A 13,754-nucleotide genomic window follows, 5' to 3' on the forward strand; every position below is an offset into this window, starting at 1 on the left:
TAGTATTAAATTAATCCTGAATTCTCGGTTGAACTACTTTCAAAACAGCAATCTGCAGTCATGCAAACTATCAAAATCAACTTTGTTTGTTTGTTTGTTTTGAGATAGCGAGCATGCATGTGGGAGATGTAAGGGGAAAAAGGAGAGGGAGAGAGAATCCTCAGTAGGCACCAGACCAGCAGAGCTTGATTTCATGATCCCAAGATTATAACCTGAACTGAGATCAAGAGATGCTCAACCAACTGAGCCACCCAGGTGCTCCTATCAAAATCAATGTTAAAATAAAATGTATATAAGTAAGACCACTGAGCAAAAAATTAAAGTGAGCAGGGTGCTCACTTTCATCAAGTGACCAAAAAAAAATAAAAATAAAACTAAGGAAAACCAAAACTTATACATCTAATACACACATGAAAGTTGATCCTGGCTTTTCTTCAAAGGCATGCAAGAGAAAGAGAGAAAGAGAGAGAGATGGAAAAAAGAAAAGGAGAGAGGGAGGAAGAAAGGAAATTTTCATTACTTTATTTTGCCTTAAATACTTTTGTAAAAGAAGTTTTCATTTAACCAAATCTACAAAACTTTGCAATAACCAGAAGATCTGTGCTTTATAAATTTATTGACCTATATGCACATCACTGAAACTGACTGTATCATGTGTGATGGTATTAATGGAAAACAATATGAATACAAGGGATGAATTTCATACATAAAGGACTACAGAAAAACTCAAGAAAGCATGGAAACTGAGACCAAAGCATTGGACATGCTTAGAATTTGTTTAATCTTTGTCCCTATAGGTACTGCAATTCATCTGCCATCTACTGTTCTTTGGAATAATAAATGGAAAGCAGTTTTTTTCTTCTAAAAAAGCAGATCTCGCCATAGGCTCATGGTGAGGGTGGGTAAACTAGGATGATGAAAGCAGGTGACTACAGTTTAGATGGGCTCACTTCAGCTAAGGCAGCAGAGTCATTCCAGAGAAATGGAGTCATTGTACCTACAAGACATCAGCCCCATTCAAAAATTCACTGATACTTTAAGACTCACATTAAATGTGAAAAATTCAACTTCCAAAAGATTTTTCTGAGTAACAAAGTGATTCACCTATGCTTTCATCATTTGCAAGGGTCCCAGCATTTCTGGGTGTAAAACTAAGAGCTACCTGGCTTAAGTAACTCATCAGCATGAAGTGTGTCCCCTTCTTCAGTGTAATATCTTTGTTGCTCCTCATCCCAAATGAAGCAGCTTTTTCCAATGAGGAGTAGAGTCAAGAAAAGCATCTCTTCCCCCATAAACATCCTAGGGGACAGTATAACTTTCTTCTTCTCTAGTTCTCTTTAGCAGTGAGGAAAGTAATCTTCTTAAACCACCTGAACTCTGGCCTTGGGACTTCTGTCCCTGGAGACAGATAGAGCACAGTTGGTAACACTCTCCTCTGCCTTAAGTAACATGAGAAACTTCACCACATGGTGGAGTTTTCTTTCAGGGCCAAGGGCAAGAGGCAAGGAGCAAAGAGTCACAGCAAAACAAGTGGAAATCAATGAAACCTATTAGTGAGATGACTAAAATAGAGTGTGTGAGGTCAAGGTGTACAAATGAAGCTAATGAGAGTACTTATCAGTCCACCTAAGAACACACCCATCAAGGGCCTTGGTCTTGAATTTCAAAGACCCATCTCTTTCCCTCTAGTAGGAAGGCAAACAATTCCCATGAAATCAGATCTGAAGGCCACAGAAAATCCCAAAGCCCACCTAAAAGTATACAAAGTGCGTGCTGCATTTACTACATCAATTCAATTCGGTATGCAGTGATCAACAGCCTTCACTTAGTCCAGAGCACTCTCATTAATCTTAAGTGAAACACTTTCAGAGTAAAGTGGTATCAAGTAGACATAAATGCAGTCCTTCAGTGACTTTATAGCAGCGACAGTGTGCCAAGACAAGACACAAATGCCTGGAGGCCCAACGGGTGGCCAGGCTCACTCACCAGCCTTATAGCTTACATGCTTCATGTCTGTCCCATGGCTAAACTCAAGTGACCACTGGTCAGATGCTGCCTCTGCAAATGCTAGGGGTCTCAGGACAACAGAGCAAGCTTGACAGCAAACACTTTAATAGAAGAGGTGGCAGAGGCAAACACCCTCTGCACCCTGCCCAACTTACCTTCACCAGGAAAAAGGACACACCATATGTCCGGAGGGATCTGGCAAGTTTGACATACTTGACCTTGGCTTCTATTTCGCTCATCTCTCCACAGTTCTTATGCTCCTACAAGTGACAGCAGCAAGGACCAGTTATTGCAGCTCTGCCAGCAGGTGGACTTGGCAGAGGTGGTTATGATACATGGCACGTACAGTTGCTATGAATGATCAATCATCAATGCTTGTGTTGGAGAGACCCCTCTGTGACACACCAGTTGACCAAGGATCAGAGCATAGAGAAAGGTTGAATGCAGGGCTTCTTAACTAAAACAGGAGTCCAAACTCCCTAGAGATTTTACACCCATATGCAACAATTCCTGCTGTGCAACATGGTAGACCAGAGTCCAAAGGGCAATTCACTTTTGGAAGAACTCCATATCCCTAAAGGTTCAGGACCAATGCTTTCAACGAGATCTAAAACAATGTTCTCCAGGATAGGCATCATTCTAACATCCATCCAAAATATATGGCTTTTCAAAGAGCAGGATATATAAATGCACGCATGTCAGAGTGCTTAGAAAAAAGACTGTGTGCATTTTAAACACATGAAATTTCTACTTCAACTTATATTTACATTTCAATAACAAAGGAGACTTTAATATTTTGGATTCACAGGAGTGATAGTTTTATGGCAAAGTTGATGATAGGGCTTTTCTTACTGTTTGCCTGGAAGAGAAAACTCTCTGCCTTTTAGGGAAAAACCCCTGAATTTTTAAAAAAGACACCAGTTTCCAAATTCTAAGCTTCAAAAAAACAAATATGAGGACAAAGAAGCTACTTGTAGCTGCTTTTACAGGGCATTTTAATAGCAAATCACCTTGTTTCGACACTACCAAGATATAATGCCTTTGAAATTAAATGTATGCACATTTTTCTCAGAAGGACTAAGTAACCTTTAGCAAGAAGGTATGGATTAAGATAATAAATCTGCCCAAAGTAGAACTGTCAGCTTCTTTACTCTTGAGTCACTAATCATTTATTATATAAGCAGAGTACATGCATGGGATATGAAACTATCATGTGCTGAGGCCCTTCTCATACTAATAGATGAGGCTAGGGAGTGAGGAGAATAATAAAGTTCTGTACATTTCCAATACCTGAAATATTCTCTTTTCAGCTCCTCTCTGCTTGATGTATTCTTTGGGCAGGAATTCCTTTAGACTGAGAGAGAAAATAAAAAAGAAAAGCCATTTACTCTATGATGAAGAGGAAAGAAGAGACTTTTTGTACAACTCAGTGAAGTCACTAACTCTCCCAGTATTTTATGGAACAATTAAAAACGGACTGCCACATCCCACCATACACTTAAAAAATAGGACACAAATATAAAACCAGTCTGACAAAAAGGATCAAACTAACAAAGAAGAATTTCCATGATACGCTGTAAAGTACCAAAGCAAAAGATAAAAGAGTGTACAGTATGCTATCCTTTGTGATAAAGGGAGGAAAGTGTTTTTCATTTTATATGGCTAATACACATTTTTAGGGGTGCAAGGGTGGCTCAGTCACTTAAGCATATGATTCTTGGTTTCAGCTCAGGTCATGATCTCATGGATCATGAGATGGGGCCCCATGTCAGATTCCATGCTCAGAGAGGAGTCTGAAGACTGTCTCCCTTTGCTCTTCCCCCTAATCTTGCACACGCATGTGTGCAGGCTCTTTCTAAAATACGTAAGTAAATCTTTAAAAATATATATGCATTTTTAAAACAATACAAATATACATCTAGTACTAATTTAAATGATTCTTTTTGGGAAAAAGAAAGAAGGGAACAAGGACAGAAACAAAACCTCTGGATATCCCCTATGTTACAGTTATCACTTTAGAGCCACTCTGAAATCACAAAGGGGAAAAACTCAATACCTAAAAATCTAAAGCAAACTGAAACAAATGAACTTAGCAGTGTATCAAGTTGATTGCATAACCACAGAAGAAAAATGATTTCAAATAACTCTGAAAAAGTCTTTTCACTGTACATCCCTAGTGAGATATGTCTTAAAGATAAAATAAACCAGAGAAGACATATCAAATATTGATAACATTATTTTAAAACTATACCCTCTTCTCTCTAAACATATACACACATACTATAAAATTAGGTTATTACATTATATAGAAGTAGGATGTCATAGAGTAAATTAAATGAGTAATAATTTTAGCTATTAGAAATTAAACTTTTTAGCACAAAATAGATTAAAATAAAGCAAAAAAAAAAAATGAAAACCTTGTAGTCTTTCATTTGAATTGGAAATACTGACCTGAATGTCTGATTCATTCTTTTCCTGGAACACATTTTTTAGTGTGTCTACTGAGGAAGCTAAGGGCAAGGACCATCTGGTGGCATTGTCAGGGCCTCAGTCAGCCTCTGAATACCATTTCCCACTAAAAAGGAATCAGGGATCCCTGGAGAAGTGATTGATTCTAACTCTGGGGCAGGAAATGTATCAAATGTTCTTGGGGCTTCTTATGTCTGAGATCAAAGAAGCTATCAAAATGACACTGGACTGGCATCAAGGGGGTAATCACTGGCCAATAACAGGATGATTTTTTTAAAAAACCTTATACAAAGGAAGAGAGAACAATATAATGAACCCACCATCCAGCTCCAACAATTTTAATTCACGGCCATTCCTGACTCATCTACTCCTTCACCCTATCCCCTGCACTGGATTATTTCCAAGAAAATCCTACACATCATATAGTTAATTTCTTGTGATGGGGTAATTAGAGTATCAGAAAGAATGACGACTGCAATGGGTAAAAACACAGACATATAAAATCCCATAAAAGTCCTTTAAAGTAATCATGAGCCACCTTAGCAGGTGGCTAGGCCACCAATCCCAAGTGGAAACTGATAAATGGAAACTAACAAAGTTAACAAATACAGAAGGAATAAAAGGAGTCCAAAGTCATCATTTTATAGCTCCTAATGAAATAAGCAATAGATCAAAATATGCCTGAGTAGCTGCTAAAACCAATTAAGTGACAAGTTAATGGAGAACTTTATAGTAATAGTTCAGTCTGATTCAAACCCACTTAATCAATTTTACTTTTAATAAAAGTGGGATAACCCGGACAACATATGCCTCCTAACTGATGCAATAGAAAGTATAGAGCACTCTCCAGGAAGTATTCTTGGCAATAAAAAATATATAATTTAACCTGCATTTAATTAAGATGCTAGATCTAAATATTAGTTTATAAAGAGAGAGAAGAACATGTTAAGTGACACCATCAGGATACAATGAGTCCAAAGTTAGCTAGGGCATTTCTATAAAAATAGCCCAAGTTCCTCACAAATAAATGGCTTGGTGTTAGATGTGAAAAAGAGGAAACAGTAACAGGTTAATCGAGTTTCAAAAAAACGTATTTACTACAAAACTACAGTAATAAAGACAGTGGAATACTGACATAAGAATAGACAGTTTAGTGGAATAGAATCAAGAGTCTAGAAATTAACCTCTAACTTAACAATGAGTTGATTTTCAATGGGAAAAGAATAGTCCTTTTAACAAATGATGCTGAGACAACTGGATATCCACGAGCAAAACAATGAAATTAGATCCTCTACTTCACACCAAACACAAAAATTAACTCAAAATGTATTAGAGACCTATATTTAAGCTAAAACTGTAAAACTCTTAGAATACAGGAGTAAATCTTTATGACCTGGAGTCAGGCCAACACTTTAGATATAATACCAAAGTACATGCAGCAAAAGAAAAAATAAGTAGGACTATATCAGAATGAAAAATTTGGAACTCCAAGTGATATCACCAAGAAAGTGAAGAAGCAGCCCAGAGAATGGGAGAAAATGCTGCAAATTAAGTATCTGATAAGGGACCTACATTCTGAATATGTATGAGCTTACAACTTAGCAATGAAAAGACAATACAATTTTAAAAGGGGGTTGGGGTTATCTATAGAAACCTTTTTCCAAAGAAATACAATTGGCCAAAAGCACATGAAAATATAACTTTAGTAATCAACAGAGCAATTCAAAGAAAAGTTACAATATGATACCACACACCCACTAAGGTGGCTACAATACAAAAGATGCACAACAAGTGCTGGTGAGGATATGGAGGAATTGGAATTGTCATACATTGCTGGTGGGAATGGAAAATGGTGCAGCTGCCGTGGAAAACAACCTGGTAGTTCCTCAAAATACTAAACAGCAATTCTACTCCTGGGCTCATAGCCAGGAAAAACGAAAACATGTCCAAACATTTGTACATGAATGTTTATAATAGTATTCCTAATAGCCAAAAGATAGACAGCGCAAATGTCCAGTCAACTGATGAATGGGTATATTAAGTGTAGTTGATCCATACAATAGAGCATTACTCAGCAATAAAAAGGAATGAAGTATGATATAAACTCCAACATGGAAACACTGCTAAGTGAAAGAAACTCATCAAAAGAGACCATAAATTGTGTGACTCCACTTATACGAAAAGTACAAAATAAGCAAATCTACAGAGATAGCTAGGATCAGTGCTTGCACAGGCTGGGGATGGGTGTAGGGTTACTGAGGAGTGGCTGCTAACAGACACAAGGCTTATATCAGGAGGGAAAAAAGTGCTCTAAAATTAGATAGAAATAAATAAATAAATAAATAAATAAATAAATAAATAAATAAATGAAATTAGATTGTGTGATGGCTGCTCAATCTTGTGAATACACTAAAAAAAGGAATCATACATCATAAATGGGTAAATTATAAGGTATGTGCACTGCATCTCAATAAAACTTTTCTTTAAAAAAAAGTGTCAACCAAAAAAAAATTTGTAGGCCTTGCTTAAATCCTAATATTAAGTAAAACTGGTATTTTTGAGAGACCAGTGGGGGTGGGGGAAGAATTTAACAGACTGGATATTAGCTGGTATTACAGATTTACTGTTAATTTTGTTAGGTGTTAGGACAGATTTGTGGCTGCATAGGGTTAGATATTTAAAACATTTTTTTTTATTTGTCAGGAAAACATACTGAAGTATCTATAGATGAAATAATTCGCTGCCTGGAATTTGTTTTAAAATACCCCAGCAAAAAAAAATAAAAAAATAAAAAAAATAAAATAAAATACCCCAGCAAAAAAGTAGAGGGGAGGTAGGGTAAGGCCAGATTCTGACTACATTAACACTTGAAAAATGGAGTCTGGTCAACTTGCAAACTATTTCTATTAACAAAAGTTGTAAGTACATTTTCTGGAATTTCAGGGATCTAGCAGCAGAACAATCTGGATTTCTCAAGAGGCAGCAGGGTAGGGTCTAAGAAATATCTAAGCAGCAGCACAGTGGATTTCTATGATTAAGTGACTCCATGGACAAAAATGGAATTGGTCACTGGAAGGCACCGATGTCACAACAAACAAAGAAACAAAGTCACAGAGAAATAAGTAACCTAGCTGCGGTCACGGGACTTGTTGGTACCCGGAGCCTCTGACCTCCCAGAACAAGAGCAGACCCACCTGACAGCCCAGATGTTTCAGAAGTTTTCCCCCAAAGCACACTGAAAATGATAGTGAAAAAGCATCACAAGCGGGCCACTGGACAGTAGGTGCTAGGCTACCAACCAAGGGGGACCTGGCTAAGGAACCAGAGCATCCAAAAAGGGATCCATGCCAAACTCCTCAAAACAATGACTGTTACTAGAAGAATGCCAGATGACAGGGTCTAGGGACCAGGCAGGGTTAGAATATGTTGGGCATTAATGGCAAGAAAGTTCTGTGTGGCAACAAGCTGCCTTCTATCCCAACTCTGCAAATTAACCCTCCCATTCTTCAGCAGGTACAAAAAACAACTTCCCAAAGCTTGCACTAGAGGTGTTACTCTTGATGTCACAGGAGTTGATGCGGGCGTTTATCGTACAGTATTTTAAAATATGAAGTGTATGTGTGCCCATGTGTGGCATGTATTTTTCCCCAATAAATCAGCAAAGTGCATAGTGTCAGCTTGAAGCTGGAAGGAGCATGCAGCCTGTCATCACTGCCTGCCAGCCAGCAATGCAGCAGTTCCAGCTCACTTGTTGTTTTGATTACCAACCCCAAGCCTGGAAAGCTCTTAAGCATCTGGGACAGGCATACAAGTGAAATCTGTCAGCCTTCTTTGAGAAAATGGGTCAGAATGTCAAACCTGATTGGAAATTTCTCTCTTAATTAAGCAAGCTCTGGCCAAGCAAAGTCCCTCCCACTGCCTCCTTCAGTATGCCCACTTTAAAAGGGAAGGAGTCTCCTCCACCAAAGGCTACCACCAGCCTTTTAATAGCACCTTTTCTGAGCAGTGTAAGAACAGATCTTCCTCTTCACTAAAAGGGCAGGCGAGTCCAAGCTCTTCTTATACCCGAAGATCCTTGGGAAGTTGAAAATTTACAGCCAGTAAATTCTTCTCTCACGAGCCCCACTTCTGTTCTCGCCAAGTCAGCTGTATTTGTTCTCCACTTTTGCTGTTGGCCATGCATCACATGATAATGTAATAAACCAACAGAGCCCATAAACCGCTAACAGAGTACAAAAAGAAAGCTACTGAATGCTTAAGATAAATATATCCAAAAGTTATTAGATGTGAGACAACTATAAAATAATAAAAAGAAAAAAATCATGAAAATCTAAAAATAGCTCACCCTCAGATTGCTCCAGGATGGTCTTTAAATTCTCTCCTAGATAATGTGGTTCATACAAGGAAAAGAATACAGAACCCCAACCAGGGGATCTACACCAAGAAAAAACTTCGGTGTTTCATCAAAAGATGAGTAAGTAAATGTAAAGTTGGAAGTTTAATTATAGTGTGTCACAGAGATGATGAAAAAAAATACAGAATCCATGATGTCTAAGAATTGAAAGCGAGTGAGTGTGTGCAAGCAGAGGGAGGGTCAGAGGGAGGAAGAGAGAATCCTGAAGCAGACTCTCTGCTGAGCATGGAGCCCAACACAGGGCTTTATCTCAGGACCCTAAAATAACCTGAGCCACTCATCTGATTGAGCCACCCAGGTGCCCCATGGATTCTGTACTTTAAATGTCTTTTTGGATTATCGACAGTCTAAACCATGTTGATAGAGACTTTCTGCTATCAACAGCTGTTTATTGAAAGTCAAACACTCTTTCGGGCGCTTTACATGTATAAGTCAATTAAATTCTGACAAAAGCCCATGCAAGAAAATATCCATTTTATACAAAGAACATGAGGTTCAGTGACACTATATTGCCCACAATCACAACCATCAACTTAAGCCTCATCTATGGTCTCCAGAGACCATGCTCCTACCTATTCAACACTCTGGTCCCTCCGAACTACCCTTTAGTCAAAAGACATAATATGTGATCCGTATTTCAGAACCTTGGAACAAAGATTAGGACAAGAGAAATATCCAATCAGATAATGGTAAAAAATTAAAGAGTGGCAATTTTTAAAAAATACCCAGAAGCCATTAAATGAGAGAAGGAGAACTTAACATGTTTGGGGGTTCAGGGTTTTGATTCAAATCTAGATGTTCACGAAACCTCATTTTCTTTTATAAAATTAAAGCTGTTCGTTCAAGTAATTCCAAAAGAAGGGTCCTATAGGGCAGCCCAGGTGGCTCAGCAGTTTAGCGCCACCTTCGGCCCAGGGCATGATCCTGGAGTCCTGGGATCAAGTCCCACATCGGGCTTCTTGCATGGAGCCTGTTTCTCCCTCTGCCTGTGTCTCTGTCTCTCTCTCTCTCTGTCTCTCATGAATAAATAAATAAAATCTTTTTTTTTTTTTAAGGGTCCTATAGATGTTCTATACTCTGGCAAGAAGTATACAAGTACATGAGAGTCAGCTGTGATTTGGGGGAAATGTGAACTACTTCTCATCCATCCCAGAATTGCCACAAGTACATGTCCACAGGCAAGTCACCACTTCTCTGAGCTGGTGTGAGAGTCTAAAAAGAACATAGGGGGCAGCCCGTGTGGCCTGGGGGTTTAGCGCCGCCTTCAGCCCAGAGTGTGATCCTGGAAGACCTGGGATCGAGTCCCACGTCAGGCTCCCTGCATGGAGCCTGCTTTTCCCTCTGCCTGTGTCTCTCATGAATAAATAAAATCTTAAAAAAAAAAAAAGTTAAAAAGAAAAAAAAAGAACATAGGCCTCCTTCCTAGGAGTGTTATTGCTCATAAATGGAGCAAAAAAGGAATCAGGTGTTTATCCAGCAAGGGTGGAAGCTTAGAAGGGAGGTAGGTAGTGAGTAACAACAGGGACAGTATCAGCCACAGGACACTGGAACACCCAGATTTCCTTAGTCCAGCCTTCATGGACAGTCACCAAATGACCAACAATAACATCTCCAATTTTGTATTACGTAAGGTTCTTAAAATATGGCTCCGAGGCCCAGCAGCATTAGTACCACCTGGGAATGTGTCAGAAGTGCCAAGCTTTAGTCTTTGTCCTAGACCAGCTGAATGAGAGGCTCTGGAGATGAGGCACTGCAGTATTATCAAGCTCTCTGGATGACTCTGATGTATGCTGACGTTGGAGAACCACTAGCAACACTGGGCTGAAAGCTCAAATGATGGATTAGACACACTTGAATTAGAAGCCAGATGCAAAGATGAACATACCTGAATGACTGAGGGTACTGGTTAAGACCTGGCTAACTGCGATGAAGAAGTGGGAGAAAGGAAGCATCTGTTGAGCTGGGAAGCACTTAGTCGAGGGAAGAGGTGGAGAGTAAAGACAACAGCATGGGAGAAGCTCAGGAAATGGTTTGAGGACCTAACCTCACCCACACAGCAGTTCTGTGCTCCAGAACCAATCCCAGTGCCCTTTTATCTAAAGACAGGAACCCATCGAAGGGCTTAAGAGGCACATGGAATGAGATCAGTTCAGTGGTACCTGGTTTGAAAGTTCTGGAGTCTGAAAATAACTAGGGAGGTAGGCACCAACATAAGGAGGCTGCTGCTAGCAGGTAAAGTGAAGGTACCACTGGATGGCCATGACCTCCTCAAACTGACAGGAGCCCCACGGGGTGGGGGTGGTGGAGGTGGTGGTAGGGGTGAGGAACAGGAGGTTAAGGCAGAGCTGATGAAACACACAAGCTGAAATGCCTCCTTCACCATTAGTTTGAAAACACGATCTATAGCCAAATTATTCTGAAGACTAACTCCAAAGGAGGAATAGGAGTTTGAATAAATGCCAAGAGAAAAACTGACTCGAAGCCCCCTACTACTGCGTCAAAAGCTTTGTTGACTTAATTGTGTTAAGTTTGTGGTGAAAAACTTCCAAGTCCACTCTGAATTCTTCAACAGAGGTTCATAGATTGGGTTGCTTTGTTCTTTCAGTAGGTACATCCCAGGCACATGCCGAAAGGACCAGGGGCTATGGTCATCAAGGCTGAGAGAGGTCCTAGCCTGCTCCCCACCTGCCTGCATCCAACCACTGGGTCACCTCCCCTGCAGCACAGCCATGAGCTCTTGCTGTCTGAACCTCAAGGCCTGGTAATTTTGCCTTTGCCAGATGTCAGAGATCCAGATTCAGTGAATACAAACAAGCTTTCTCACCTCACATGTACTCTTTGTGATGGTTTCAAAAAAATTAATTGTAGAAAACCTTGGAAATACATATTGTCATATTTGCTTTATGATTGCTACTTATTTTTAAAGAAATAGAGATTAGAGATTTAGCTGAAATCACATACCATCCTTCTTTCTCTCCTTAACTGCACTTTCTTATAGTTTCCATACATGTTTGATTATGGTCCTACTTCTCCTTGTACCTATAAATCTATTATTTCTTTGTATTTTTAAATTTACCGAATTCATTCTCTGAAATGTCTTGTTTCCTCTGTAAAGTACTTTGATGTTTTCATATATTTAAATTTGTGCCCATCTAATAGACATAAAATGCTACATTCTTATTGATTTTGCATTTGGTTTACTTATGAGGCTGAATATTTTTTCCATATCTTCATAAGCCAGTTGAATTTCCTCGTAAGTACCTGTTGCTATCCTGGGTGGTCATTTTCTTAGTTTTGTTTTTCTGAGAGCGTGTGCAACCTGCACACGTGCACAGGGGCAGGCGGTAGGGAGTGCCAGAGGGAGAATCTTTTATTTTTATTTTTTTCCAGAGGGAGAGTCTTAAGGAGGCTCCATGCCTGGTGCAGAATTTGATCCCATGATGATACTAAGATGACAACCTGAACCAAAAACAAGAGTCAGCCACTTAACCGACTGAGGTACCCAGGCCCTTCCCCTTTTTTTTCTTTTTAATTATTTCTGGATATTAGTTCTTCATAGTGTATATTGCAAACATGCAAATTTCTTCTTCCCACACTCTGGAGCTTCACTCAATTTGGTAATATATTTTGCCTATTATTTTAATTTATTTTTATTTTTTTAAATTTTTATTTACTTATGATAGTCACAGAGAGAGAGAGAGAGAGAGAGAGAGAGAGAGAGAGAGAGAGAGGGGCAGAGACACAGGCAGAGGGAGAAGCAGGCTCTATGCACCAGGAGCCCGATGTGGGATTCGATCCCGGGTCTTCAGGATTGCGCCCTGGGCCAAAGACAGGCGCCAAACCGCTGCGCCACCCAGGGATCCCTATTTTAATTTTAATAAAGATGTTTATCAACCTTTAGAACTCTTATCACCCAGTATCAGTAATAGAGTATTTTAATTACTATAGCTTTGTAAGAAATGGGGTATTTGGGTGAGTCCTTCAAATTAACCTTGGTCATTCTTGAGTCCTAATGCATATTAATTTTTTTAGTTTTATTGAAATATACATAAGTTTTTACTTACTGAAGTATAACATACAATATCCTATTAGTTTCATATATACATCATAGTGATTTGATATTTTTATACATTACAAAATGACCCCTGCAATAAGATCATCTGTCACCAAAGTTATTACAATATCATTGACTATATTTCCCTATGGTATACATTTTATTCCCATGACCTATTTACTTTGTAACAAAGTTTGTGTACCTTTAATCACCTTCACCTATTCCAATTCAACAATCCCACTTCTAGGTATTTAATGGAAGAAAACAAAAATATCAATTTAAAGAGATATATTTACCTCCATGTGATTGCAGTATTTATAATAGCCAAGACACAGAAGAGACCCAAGTGTCCATTGATGGATGAATGGTTCAAGAAGATGTGGTGTATATGTATACAATGGAATGTTGTTTGTATGTATGTAGCCAAAAAAATAAAATGAACTTTTGCTGTTTCCAACAATATGGATGGAGCTAGAAGGCATTATGATAACTAAGTCAGAGAAAGACAAATACCTTATAATTTCACTTACATGTGGAATTTAAAAAACAAATGCAAACAAACAAACAAAAACCAAATGCATACATAAAACAAAATAGACTCATAAATACAGGAAACAAACTGTTGTTTACCAGAGGGGAGGGATTAGGGGGTAGGCAAAAAAAAAAAAAAGGTCAAGGCGGTTAGGAGGTCCATATATATTTTAAGATTAGTTTTTCTCATTACTTGCTATGTGGGATTTTGATTAGAATTGAACTGAATTGATAAACAAATTTGAATTGCTTTTACGACATCCAGCCTTCCTATACATT

The 13,754-nt window shown here is 38.8% G+C and overlaps 1 protein-coding gene across 6 annotated transcripts in view; it reads right to left on the reverse strand.

Annotated features, from left to right (window-relative positions):
• TLN2 (talin 2) overlaps positions 1–13,754 on the reverse strand; it is a 418,441-nt gene that overhangs the window by 166,246 nt on the left and 238,441 nt on the right. For all 6 annotated transcript variants that reach the window (XM_041740721.1, XM_041740682.1, XM_041740692.1 and 3 more), the window contains 2 exons: positions 3,298–3,361; positions 2,163–2,267 (listed from right to left, as the gene is read on the reverse strand). In XM_041740721.1, coding sequence (XP_041596655.1) covers positions 2,163–2,267; positions 3,298–3,361 — 169 coding nt within the window. The remainder of the gene's footprint in view (positions 1–2,162; positions 2,268–3,297; positions 3,362–13,754) is intronic.

This window comes from Vulpes lagopus, chromosome 2 (assembly GCF_018345385.1).
Source record: "Vulpes lagopus strain Blue_001 chromosome 2, ASM1834538v1, whole genome shotgun sequence".
Lineage (NCBI taxonomy): Eukaryota > Metazoa > Chordata > Mammalia > Carnivora > Canidae > Vulpes > Vulpes lagopus.